This window comes from Pieris rapae, chromosome Z (assembly GCF_905147795.1).
Source record: "Pieris rapae chromosome Z, ilPieRapa1.1, whole genome shotgun sequence".
NCBI classification, from domain to species: Eukaryota; Metazoa; Arthropoda; class Insecta; order Lepidoptera; family Pieridae; genus Pieris; species Pieris rapae.
The window spans coordinates 11,483,666-11,497,683 of NC_059534.1; the positions used below are offsets into that span (position 1 = coordinate 11,483,666).

General features: G+C 30.9%; 1 protein-coding gene across 2 annotated transcripts; it reads right to left on the reverse strand.

The window, feature by feature from the left end:
• Positions 1 to 570: 570 nt before the first annotated feature.
• Positions 571 to 12,487, reverse strand: LOC110995606 (ras-specific guanine nucleotide-releasing factor RalGPS1). Of its 2 annotated transcripts, XM_022262860.2 has the most exons (13): positions 12,244 to 12,487; positions 11,853 to 11,994; positions 10,955 to 11,076; positions 10,496 to 10,769; positions 9,917 to 10,080; positions 9,330 to 9,472; positions 7,783 to 7,999; positions 7,497 to 7,703; positions 6,207 to 6,260; positions 4,274 to 4,405; positions 3,316 to 3,480; positions 2,959 to 3,099; positions 571 to 2,328 (listed from the first exon to the last, which is right to left on the reverse strand). In XM_022262860.2, exons 2-13 carry the CDS (start codon positions 11,901 to 11,903, stop codon positions 2,226 to 2,228), a joined length of 1,773 nt encoding a protein of 590 aa, XP_022118552.1. In that variant the 5' UTR covers positions 11,904 to 11,994; positions 12,244 to 12,487; the 3' UTR covers positions 571 to 2,225. The 2 variants fall into 2 exon arrangements, with proteins under 2 accessions (XP_022118552.1, XP_022118560.1); XM_022262868.2 differs by lacking the exon at positions 6,207 to 6,260 and having other exon boundaries at positions 12,244 to 12,485.
• Positions 12,488 to 14,018: the final 1,531 nt, after the last annotated feature.

Below are 14,018 nucleotides of genomic sequence, written 5' to 3' on the forward strand. Positions count from 1 at the left end.
TTCTTTAAACCTTTCAAGTTCTAGTAATATTGCTTCACGAAAATCAGGTTAAAATTCAAATCTACCGATAAACGCCACACCTGTCTGCGAATGCGCACTATTGCGCAAGGTCTCTTGTCCCATCTGTCAAATATGACAAACCTCATACAGAAAAAAAGGTTTGATAAATCTAAAATATGGGCTTTGATTTGACAAAGCAAATAAACGACACAGTGTTGTTATGTGTTAACTACACTAAGTGCTAAAGGTGTGCAGGAAGAATTTGTGAAGATTCCTTCCTTCGACCTGTCTTACCACTTCCATGAAATTGAGAAATTGTATATGAGCGTCGTGATCGGCATAACTTCGTTAGTCGGACCAGAATTAGGAAAGTAATAGGCTATTAACATCTGTAGTTTACTAATGAAAACACTACGTCTGGCAGTTCTGGAATCTTTTTGAATATACTCTTAATTTATTTTCTGAAGAAACTGAATAAAACGAATATGTAAGCGGAAATAATAAAAGTGGCTAATACATCCACCATGCAAAGCTTAAATAAAATTAAAATAAAGGTAATAAAACAAAGAATCGGTACAAAAATACACGATTTATTCATGAGTATTGATTTCTATTAAATTAAACATAAATTTTCTCTTATTACAAAGAGATAAAAAAATATAAATTTAACTTAATAGAAAATTCTTAGCACAATAAACATTAACGTAACAAAATAAAAATAAAACAAGTGAATCGATGGACGCTTTCAGGGATAACATTTTGAGCCTAAACTACAATAAACCCGATCATTTTATAGTTCACATAACTAATATTGACTTTCTTTTCAATGATTTTAACACCACTTCTTATATATGAATATATATAAATGGTCAATTTTTTAACTATAAACCATATCTTTGAATGGAATGCGATTAGAGAAAATTCCTAAGATTTTTAGAGAACCACATTTACTGTAAGACGTTTATACACACACATATTTCGTTTAACTGAATGGCGGACAGTCATGGTTTTAGTATCCTTGAAAGCGTTGCCATCTGTGCGATTTCAATAATACGGAATTGACTTAGTACCACAAAAGTATATTTGATCTGATAACCTATACTAAATAAATAGTATAGGTTATATTTTACTGATTAGATTTGTAAGCACAAGAAAATGGTTTACATATTTAGGTTAGTTTAGTCAGAAATCTTCTCTCCGTATTATTGAAAGTGTTCTTTTAACATAAATAAACAAAATCTATGCTACTGACTTAAACTAATATAAAAGAAGAAAAAAACAATAATCGGTAACGTAAATAAACTGCAGAAGGCACCAGACTATTCTTGAGATTTTATTTCGTTCAATATTATTCAGGCTTTTAAAACAGTATTGACAATAACGGCTGCTTTGTTTAAAGATGTGTATCTTTAAATTGTGATAGTGAATGTTTTTAATGAATTTGCCTTATTTTTGTTATTTGTTCAGTGATATCGTGTACTTCGGCAAAATTTATATCGTTGCCTGGGTGTCAGCCTATTTTTTTCTTAGACTACAGTGTAAACGTATTTTTACTTACTCTAAATTTCCTTGGCAAGAACATCAAAATATAGCAATAATAAAAAATCACACACTCAGTCGTTAATATGAGATAACGCCGTCTAACGCATTTAGTCGGAACTAGATATCATACTTAAAAATAAAGTAGTTCACACTGACAGGGCTGCATAGCCACAACTAGCCAAACAAACATTTTATACTCATAGTTTTAAAAGCAAATTTAAAGATGAATCATTTATCAGCCGATTTCTAAGTGCGCTATTCTCTATCATTCTACTTTGCTGGATTGCCCTTTCTATCATTTGTTTTAGCAATAATTAACCTTGTCAGTGCAAACATAGCTTATATCCCACTTATTTAATAAAATATCAAACTGAGATTACGTAACCTAACTAAGCCTCATAGTTCATATAAACTCTAAATCTAGCTGAAATATTCCAAAACCTAAACAAAAATGAAAATTGATCTCATGACTAAATATAACCAGTCGTGAATATCAATTAGTCAATCCTGTAATAAGCAGCTTTCTAATCAAAAGATTCAAGTTATAAATAAAATAAAAATAATGATTAGTTGAAATTTTCATTTGATAAAGCACCTCTTAACCTGTCGTATAAAATAAATTGTTTTAAGGCAATATTATGCCAAACGCTATATGCCTATAAAGCACTAAAGTAGTACGTATGCTATTCAAATGACATAAGATTCGCAGGTAAAGGCTGGACCATATTGTCCGTCACATTATTAATTCGAGATACCCACTGTTTCGCTGTCGCTTCAGAACCAGTCCTGTGAAAATAAATATAGAATTAGTACATAAAACAACTGTTTTATAATTTAAAAAATCAGAAGAAGAGAAACAGATCTACGTTAGATCTGATGCGTAATTCTTGCTATAAAATTTTTAAATGTTTCATGTAGAAAAAAAAGAAAACCTATAAAACCTATTAAATTGATTAACTACAGATATCCAGTGTTTTCTAGAAAAAAAATATATTACCGAGTAAGTGACACACTACATGACATTCCTAATGATAAAATATTTCACGAATAGAGTACCTCAAAAGTATATCAACGTATACTACCGACGTACTCAATTCGTGAAAACATTCGCATAATTTCACTAGTTATACATTAAATATAGGGTGGCCAAAAAGTCGTAAATCAAACGCAACTAGGGGTTAGATAGCTATTAACTTAGCTAGGTCATCAGTTGCAAAAAATTGTTCTACGAGAAGTTCGCTCAACCTGACCGACATTTTTACTAATTCTTGTTAAAATCTTTATGGTTGTTTATTAGGTGTATTGAAGTGGCCATTAGTGGCCATGAGTGGCTTTAATTTCTTTTTAGGACGTAAAAACCAAACTGTATACTTATAACATATAACTACTTACTTAGAATTTAAACCTGACACTTACTTGAACTTGTATATTGTATGGGCATTCCTATCGAGGAGTTGAAACCCATCGCTGGCATCATTTTCCACCCACATCGCCCTCCATCCCGCGTGAAGGGTTAACACTTTACATTTATCCTTACTAAAATCCGTGCGACACGTTCTGTAAAATAAAAATAAACATTCTAAGCACGTTGAATTGATACTCAATCAGATTTTTTCAATCAGGAACACATCAATTTGGAAAAAATTTAATCTAATTTATTTCACCAATAAATTAAACATTTTTAAATCGTTAATGCTTATTTGGTCATTATGATCATAAACACTATAAGAAAGTGAAAGTGAAAACTAAACTATAAGATAAACGCATAATTACCCTTTAAACGACTTAGACGCGTAGAAAATTAGTATATTTGCCGTGATTTGCAGCCAATATCTTTGCCAAGAGGACAGAGATATCTTCCTTCCCTCTTTTACTAACGTTTTGCGTCGTACGTAGCTTTGGAAATCGCATCCAAATGGCTCTGATGTTGACGGATCACTAAAAACGAGTGTAATGTTTATAATTGCATTCCCATACAGGTTTACTGTATTTACTATATTAAAAAAAAGTTAAAATGTCAGTCTTCCCTAAAACGATGTGTAATTTTAATCGTTGTTTAGCTATCGAAGTGAGAAGCGTCTCGTGTTCAACTACTATATTTGATAATGAAATCAAATTTATGATCAATGGTAGCCTACGAACTTATCATCCCACCGAATATAAACCCTAAAAACTGGTACTTCACCACAATAATAAAATATATAATCATAGGTTTATTAGACTGTCACTCTTTTTTATTAATCACTCTTTTTTTTATAGAACAGGGGGCAAACGGGCAGGAGGCTCATCTGATGTTAAGTGATACCGCCGCCCATGGACACTCTCTATGCCAGAGGGCTCTCGAGTGCGTTGCCGGCCTTTTAATTATGATTTGAACTTTTAATTTAACGATATTATGTTATCTATATCTTCCGGGAACCACTATATATGTAATGTAATAATAATTTCGTTGCCCCCCACTGTACACCAATGGACTTTCTTTCGGTGAAGGCATGCCTTACACCCAAAAAAACGGCATGTGTCAGGCACAGCCTGATCACCTACTTACCTATAGATTGACAAATAATCTTAAATCAAATACAGAAATCTGAGTGTCAGGCTTAAAAAGGTTGTAGCGTCTCTGATTTATTGATTTATATCTGATAATATCCTGTTTAGTAGACGTTTCGTAATATGAAAAATAAGCATATCCCCTACATTTAAAATAGGTTAAATATAAAATATAGCTAACCTAAAGGGTAAAGACTCCGATATTTTAGCAACAACAGAGCTCGGAGATTCTAATAATGTGTCATCGAGTAAATTAACCGATCCAGCCGGCGTTTTGCCATTCTTATCTTCATGTTGTCCCTTGCCGAATATGCTGCAAATATAAATTAGTTAACTTCTGCTTAGTAATATAATACAGCGGGCGTTACAATGTTGTAACAGGTTTACCCTGAAGCGTCTCTCGTTCAACAATTTAATGAAATATAAATATAGCAAAAACAGAGAAAATTGGTATATATATGCTAAGCGGTTTAGGCGTTCGGTGATAATTAGACAATACAGCTAGAAAATGTAGTTTTTGTAATAATGTTTTGCATAATTAGAAACTTCAGAAGCTTTCAATTTGGTTGATATAAAAATATATATAGACCTTTTTTTAATTTGGGAGTCTAATATTTTGTATTCAATTCAAATACAACTGTGGAATAACCGGTGCCTACGCGGTAAATCTCGTGAATTGTAATGACTTCAGTTTTGCCCCTATTTTACAATGAAATAATTAAGTTGAAATTCGTTTTAGCCGTTTTATTACATTAAAATTGTGTAAATTATCATAAGTAATATGTTTATAAATATTTAATTAGTATAAAAAAAAGTTTAAAATAAGCCTGAAACAAACAAAAAAACAAAAAATATTTTTTGCGATTAGATACTGCATAGAAAATATTTTGTACTAAAGTGAATCGCAATTTTACTGTGCATGATTAGCTTTTAACTGCGAATATGTTAACAATTACACTTAAGATATCTAAAGGAACTAATGAAAATGAAAATTCAAATGAAAATAAATTTTAAAAATGATTCTTAATGAAAAGAATTAAATTATTAAAAAACGGGCCAGTATTATGTTAGATTATTCGTTACAAATAAAATATAATCGAATGGTGCTATGCAATTTTACATCAAGCCCAGTTGCTTCCTGTATCGTTCAAGAAAAGTGATTACAACCAGTAATATGTATTAGTGTGGAAATAGCTAATATGAGCTTAATAAAACGAATGCAATACAGATACTTGAAAGTGATGCATGCATTTGAATTATAGAATATTTCAAGACATAACCATATTATTTAAATAAACAACTTTGACAAATTTCTATGCTACTGTTGATTTAATCCTTTTATAAAGTTTACTTAATTTTTTTTCAAATTACTTTTTTGATTTAATTGTAATTGAAAAGCTCTAAAAGCAATATAATATATATAAAACATAACGCAAATAGCAATAATTTTATATTACATTATTGTTTGTGCCGTGTCTCGTAAACCCCCGTGTAGCCAAACATTTCCTAAAAAGCTAATCCTCAAGTCAATATTATTCCATTAATAAAAGCGGCTAACTACTAAAAAGACAATTCCATTCTCTTCACAGACTAGAAGCATGCTATTTATTTATTAAAGAGTGATAGAGTGCCAACTAAAATCCGTTGTGTGATAAGGACAATTATAAGAATTACAAATACACGAAGTTCCATCCTATATATACTCTTTTTCTTTCGTCTCTTTCTATAAAATTGTATTTACGTTAAGATGAAAAGAGATCTCCTGTACGGTACTTTAGTTTATACGAAATTCTCAAAATTGCTGCTATAAGCTGTATAGTACTTATTTATATACTAGTAAATTTAACAAAAATTTAAGGAAATAATGTAATAATTATCATATACAGCATTCGAATTATTTCCATTTTACACTGGCATGACTGATAGTTAATAATAAGGACAATTGAAATACATATTATTTTTTATAATTAACAGAATTTAAGTTTTTAGTAATAAACAATTTTTGCTTCACTTGTAATAATTATGCTCATCACACAATCGCCTATAGAAAAATTAAGGCACTTATCCCTTCTTTAACGACACCAATGCACAGGCGAATACTATAGTCGACTCACCCAACACCAAAATTGACCTTGTGAAAATTTCTTGGCAAGCTCGCGCTTCGAAACCTATTCGATAGTTGTCGTGTTAATATTTTTAGACATGTTTGAATTTTAAGATCAAAGCAGTCAATATTTTGCCCGTCAGGTTTCCTGATTTAGTAATATCAAAATTTATCATCACAATTTTGTGTAAGGCGCAGTGAAATCAAGTCTTATTTTAAGTGGTTCAGTAGATGAATTTAAATTTACCTCTATCGGCCAAAATAAAGAAGATTACCTTACCTGTTATCACTTTCGCTTTTAAACACATGTAGAAATTCTTAGTAGAAGTAGATTGTGAAGAAATATTTCTTTACTACTTATATTTGAAGGTTAATATTTTATATTAATCAGGAAAACTGTTGGGCTTAGTGACCATTCTCAACAAACTTCTTACTTCAATACTATGATTATGTCTCGGGTACCTTACATTGAACATATAAAGAGTTAGTTTTCAAACACACATTTCTAATTTTACAGTCCTATCATATTATGTACTAAAGTATGAATGAAACTATACAATATTCATAAATATTTTAAAAACCACTCTTAATACCTCCAAAACGTTAATTCTCTATGTAAACATCCCGAAGAAGACCATTGGCCAAATATATCTTGATGCCAATATATATTTTAATAAAGTATTAAAATATTTTAAGTGTAAACAGTAGCTAAGGTAATCAAAGAGATATTTGCCAAGGAAAGTGGTCGCATAAATATATAAACACATTATTACACATAATGATATGAAAAAAAGTGGTATGTGATATGAGACATAGCAGTCTTAAATTCTTACCCTTCGAATAGATAAACGAAATTGACGGGGCTGGGCGGCATAAAACAACATCGCTATACAAAAACTGTCATAAGACATTATGTCTATATCGAAAACAAATGTATATAAAAGCACTTTTATCCTTAATGAGTAAGTCACTTCATTACACACTCAAATGATAAAAGAGCAGACAAAACAGTCTATGAAATTATCTGTGAAACATAATTTTACCATATACCTTGCTCATTAATCACTCGCTCAAATTACCAAATACATAGTCCTTAAGAACAGTCGACACCGTCGGAGGCGCACTAGTATCTTTTCTCGCTGAGGTGCTTCATATAAAGATAGTTGTTTAAAAACTGTCACCCATGGACACTCTCAATGCCTGAGTCCAATACTCAATACGTCAATATATTCATAAGTTTTTATACATTCAGCAACGATATTATTTTCAAATAAACAATCTTTGTGCAAAGTAAACTTACTTAGATCCAAGAGATCGGCTTTTCCTATGTGTTGGAACAAACTTCCCTTGGTTATACGTCCCCTGTATTCTCAGGGATCCTGATCCAAGTCTATGTGATGGAGACAGAGTGAACAGGTTTGTCCCCTGGGCTGAAACTTCCTTAACAGACTCTTTCGAGCCAGAGCAACTTCCGACGGGAGATGGCGGTTCCAGTTTTAAGGACAATCTGAAAAAGAAAAATATATTTTGTTTGTTATACAATGAAATACAGTAGATTTAATTTATGAAATATGTATAATACTCACTTATATTGGTCATCCTCTAAGAACTTTTGGAGCTCCTCAATATAGCGAACGCTGTTAAGAAAGTCTGCTACGTGTGGCACTGGCTTTATATCATATTCCGATTTCTGGTACCTCTGCACTGTTTCAAGGACAACCCCCATTTTGGTTTCTCGGTGAGGGGAGCCCAGGTGGAGGGGATGAGCCATGTCGATATATACTAAATCTGTGAGGAAGATACCTGGAATAGTAGATTGTATTCGTCTTATGTTTCCTCAAATAAAAACTGAAAACCTTATAATGAAACATTTAAATTCTGAGCAGGGAGCCAAAAAAAAAGGATGTAAAAGTGTCAGGAGTATTTGTGTAGAAGTATAAGTAGAATACCGAACAAGCCTACAGATCTATATGCCATAAGTAGTTAACATATAATTGTAAACGCAATGTCTGCACTAAGAGAGGTCAACAGACGGGTCGGATCAGAGTATCAAAGACCAAGGTAGTGGGATTTTCCCGAATAATTAATAAGAGAGCAATATTCGAATCTGATTGATTTATTTATTAAGATGATTGATGAAAATTACACTTTATTTACTATTTCATATACTTATTCATACTCTTATAATATCATTCTCGTGAGCTGTTTGTGTATCGCGCATCTTCAACTATAAAAGTAGGACAACCGCATCAGCCGAGTCAGCGCTTGGTCAATGTTCAAATTAAATGTAAACAAAGCCTTTTTAAGTCTACCTTGGCAGTATTTTGAAAATACAAATTGAAACAAACTCTTCGCTATATTAATATTTAATTCTCCAAGTTGTATGTTCAACATACCAATTACTCGCAGCCTATAAAATATTTTGTGAATACACATATTTATTTATTATTTGTACATTGTTTGCAACTTAAAATAAGATTGATAAAAATATACAACGTCTAGGCTTTAGCAAATTAGGGGCTATTTCAATTTTTGTGAATCAAAACTTACACATTTCCCTCCACAAAAATAACCTTATACAAATAATATTTTTCAGGAGTAAATACTCAATATTTATCAGAGGGCTTGTATAATTAATGATAAATAATGTTGAAATGAGATGAAAGAGAACTTGTGGAGTGGATGGAAAAAATTGAAGGAGGTCTTCACTCCATCGGAGGTCGAGTACTTAATTTACTGAACTAAATAGTGGTACTCGAATAAAGTCAATTTTTATTTATTAGTTATCTATCATAAAACGATAAATTCTAAGTTTATGAGGAGTAGTTAAGCATACGTATTTATATCAACTTTCAGATAGTGCGATTTCGCGTGATGTGACAAGCACAAGGCTGATTTACTTCACAACAACAATTATTATTAAATTGTAGGTGTATATTCACTTCTATTACATGCTACCTTTATTGTGCTCTTCGCATCTTGAAAAATAAATATTTCTGTTGATGTTGAAACCACTTCTTTTTTCAAAGTGCCATAACATTCAATTGTTGATGTAATAAGGATAAATGTGGAAGATATGGATAATAAGTGCCTTGATATACGTACATACGTAACACATATTTTGAAAACTTACCAAGATGGGGAATACAGGGAAGTCGTATCGAGTGCATGTATTTCCGAAGGGCCGTCCAGTTGTCCTTTTCGCCAAATAGCTCGGCCATACGATCGAATTGCTGACGGTCTTTTTTCGATAGGCAAGACCACGTTTTTGTCAACCTTAAATTTGGTAAATAAGATATCACATTCATTTTGTAATAACAGCTTTAAGGATATTCCTCAGATAAATACATTTTTGTAAAATACACCTCATGTCAAATAATAGTCGTATTTAATATTTATACTATATGTATCTACTCATTACTCAAATCCTTAGTCTTAATAACTGACCAGTATCATAAGCCCATAAGTACAACGAAAAGTTTCATGTTGAATCAACAAAACAGAGACTTGCACAAGAACACCCTAAATACAGACCCAATTTTCTTACATGACGAGATGGTATTTGGTTTCTTTAAAATCTGCCTTTTCCTAACATGTTTTGAGTGAATGAAAATCAAATCTTGCGATGAACAAAATGTTTTCATTTTAGTTAAGAATAAAAATCATTCACTTCTTAAAGCACAAGTCTGAATTTTGTAAACCTCATACATTTATCCTCACCTGTATATACTAGCGCTGTGTAAAGCTGATATGACAGCGAAGAGCGAATGTAAATTATTCAGATCGTAAAGTTTCTTAGCGACTTTAATGAAGTGAGCCAACGTTTCAGCTCGCGATTTCGGCGCTTGGCCATTTAAGATTTCTTGAACAGTCCAAAAACTTACCTATATGTGGAAATAAATAAGCATTAAAAATCATAATATAATCCATAACTGTCAATACCTATACTCTCTGTCTTCTTTGCCGATGAGTAGGGATGCCTACAGGTTCAAATTTAATGACGTGAAATAAGTGATACCTTGATACGTTCCAAAATAAACTTTTTTTTTTATTTAATAAAAAGAGACATTACAAAGTTAACGTTTTTGCCCGCTCTACGCCCTTGACTTGATAACTGGTAGTTGATGTAAATTTACAATTAATTTAATTTTTTTGACGTTCATAAGTGTACTTGTTTACCTAGATGAAAAAATTGGTCCTATTAAGGATCGTCGTGACTGTACATAAAAATCAAGGTGAACAAAATTCAATTCGAGTAGGTTTTCATAAGTACAGCAGAGGAAAATAAAAAAAACTCACCCTATTAAAACGTTTAGTAAAGGCAACAACATTTGGTGCGACTGTCGCTTTATTCGATTTCGTCCAGCCGCACGTTATCAGTTCTTCAGGACGTATAGCTTTGAAACAAACCAAATCATGTATAGAGAGCTGATTGGCTATATCTTCCGGCGATATCTGCATAGCTGAGCAAACCAAGTTATCCCAATGGCTAATAGTTGCTGCTGCAGGGAGACTGCTGGTTTTATAGTGGTATAGTGGATCGTTTTGCCGGCTTGCAACTGAATCGCGAAGACTGAAATGAATGAATTTATGCTTTAAACTATTGTTTTCGGTCTTATTTACAGATGGCATTAAAACGCTTGTTTGTATGTTTAATTATCCGCAAAGTGTCGTCAAAGGCAACAAAAATTTTTGTTAATTTATTTTATTAGTAAATAAAAATCTGAATGTAATGTATGCCTTAAAAAACCTGCTCACCCATAATTATAATAACAGGCACAATCATCATTTGCAGATTTTGATCCGTTTACCGTGTTCTTAGCCGTGCCTTGTTTACAAGCTGGCTTTTCCTCAAGTGGCCAACTTTCTTCATCTTCATGCTGAAACCATATAAAAAATATAAGCATGGCGGACATGACCTGCACATGTGTGATGTATTTGAGGTGGTAAAAATATAGCAAAAAAATGTATGATATAATCAAATAATTTTAATAAATTACATTTCACTTAAAAATACAATGTAGAATATTTGAAATGCGAAATTTAAAAGAACATGTCTTATCCTACAAAACTCCATCACATTTTAGATATTTATTATTAGATAGCAATATGTACACATTATCAAATCAATACATCTACATTACTTATTGCCTATGCACATAACAAGGTTGATAGATAAACCAACATTTTAGCTGACAGCAGAATTTTAACATTTTACAGGTAGCATTAAATTCGCTTTTGCCAAACTATTATTTATTTATTGAAATAAGCTTGAAGAGTGTCCATTCTAACTTCAAGTTATGCATATTTATGTCTAGCTTTTTTTCTATTTTTCTTAGCAGATGAAATCACTGAGTAGAATGTAACATATAAGCGGATTGTCATAATAACATATCATGTTTTAACTAAAAGACTTCGCAAATGCACAGATATGTATAATTAGAACTATATCAAGCAAGATTTACATATGAATACATTCTTTTCTATATAAGACAAAATACAAAACAATAAAAAGTTACAAAAAATAACAAAGTTTAATTTAATAAATTCCTGTTGAAAATACAATAACTAATAGAAAAACCTATCATACATAAAATTTATTAAAAAATAAAAATCTATTATTATCCTAAGCTAGGCAAATAACTTAAAAATCTACCTCCACAATCCGCAGCACCGCCAGACTGTCACTTAAAATGTCCCTAGGCATCTCTGCTTTTTCAGCATAGTTTAGTGACTTAAACAAAATAATCTGCTAAATTACTCCAGATTGCTTCATCACAACCATCTTATACTTTGCTCTGAAAAGATGCAGACTTGTACATTGACAATAATTGCTTGCTAACTGATAAGCAATTTAACGACTTATATTTACTAATTAAATGATAACAATTGTTTGATTAGTTGACTAACTAACAGTGAACTCTGAGTAAGTGCCTAGTGGAAATTGATAATATTACAACGGAAACATGAGTAAGGTACTAAAAACCGCATAAAAATCCTTATCAATTTACTATGTATATTAATTGTAATGCTTAAGAGGTACATACCTTTTTAAATATTCAGTTGGGTTACTCCCATTTAGTGCCGTATAAATTAAATTGTGTAAAACTGTTAGCACATCTAAATATTAATTTTATCAATTTTACCACTGTTTAATAAAATCGTTCATTTTGTGCAATATTTAAATATTCATTTCCTAAAAATAGAAAAAATAATACATATTTTGGCACTACTTAGAGATTAACCAAAGGCACGATATCAGACTAAACAACATCACAGCGAAGACAACTACAGACTATTATGTTACATGTTAAATATTATTCCATAACATATATTATGACATTTGGAACTTTATAATATTATCTTATGGGATGTTCTATATTTATTAATCACAACCCATTTTTATCTTTCTTAAATTGATATATTTCTTCACAAACAACGGTAATTAATTTATATTCTTATAGAAAGGCTCATAGGAAAAAATACATGCTCACTCATCTTAAAAGTCTGTTCTGAGTGACGTCTGTTTTATTATTTTCTTAGTGTCCTGTATTTATGTTGCCACATACATCAAAATCGTATAGAAAATACTACACCAAACAGTATGTACATTTTTAGTGCGTATCTACGATCCGCTACAATCTCTATATTAGAAATTATTTAAATAATACGGACAATTTTTTTTATTATCCATAAAGTGATTGAAAATAAATTATGATACGGATATAATAAAAAATACGGCTCGCTCAAATACGCGCATTTGAGTAATGCAAATATAGTGGTGTTTATAATTTTATTCAAAAAAGTTATTTCAATTTTTTCACACCTATTTATGTAGCATCGCTAGTTGTTTAAGTTATTAATATAATTAATTGAAGTTATTTTTAAAATGTATACCAAGGTATTGTAATAAAATGAATGCTGTTTAACAATCAACGACTATATTATATGTACTAAGTTATAAAAATATCAGGAGTGAAATAAATGAATAGAAAATATTAGTTACCAAGGGTTTTTTAAGGAAGCATTCATATTAATGTTATTGTTATTTATACTTCAACAACCCCAATGTTGATTTTAATACAGATCATTTTAAGATACGTTGTCAACATTTTAATGTTATTCAATAACAAGAAAAACACTTAAGACTAAGCATAGATCTTATTAATAGTTTTGATATTTGAAAATATTTCAATTAAATTAAAGTCTCGTAAATTTTTTTAACTTTAAAATTTTATGTCCAAGAGCAATACCAGCATAATATAGTAAAACTACGGTCACCTAGATACCGCATTAAAACATAATAAACATTATTTTTCTCTTTCGTTTCTAGTCAGTAGAATAAAGTAAAAATAAAGCATCAAAATATTCCTTCATTTGCTTATTTGATTTATTTACCGCTAACGTTAAATATGACTCCTGTATGTCAAAAATCTATTGTATACAGAAACGTAAACATCGGATTTGACTTACATGAGGCTGTTCTAGCTACACATAATTACGTCTATATCACCATGTTATGTAATGTTTTTGCCACAGACTTTTATGTATTATAGCTGCGGTTAACCGTAAACTGCAGACTAGAATGCGAAGCATAAACCATTACAGAGTAGAGATTTTTTGTATTTTGAGATTTCCGGTTGATGGAAAATCATTTTCGATTTTTCAAAATTTAATTATACTTTGACTCAAAGTATATGTTTACAGAATTGATAAACAAATTTTTTTTTAATTATTAAGTTTTTATAAAAAAACTTTAATGTAATTCAGGAACGGATATTATTTTTTAACAGCTGAAAGTACTGCGGTTGAATAACTTGTA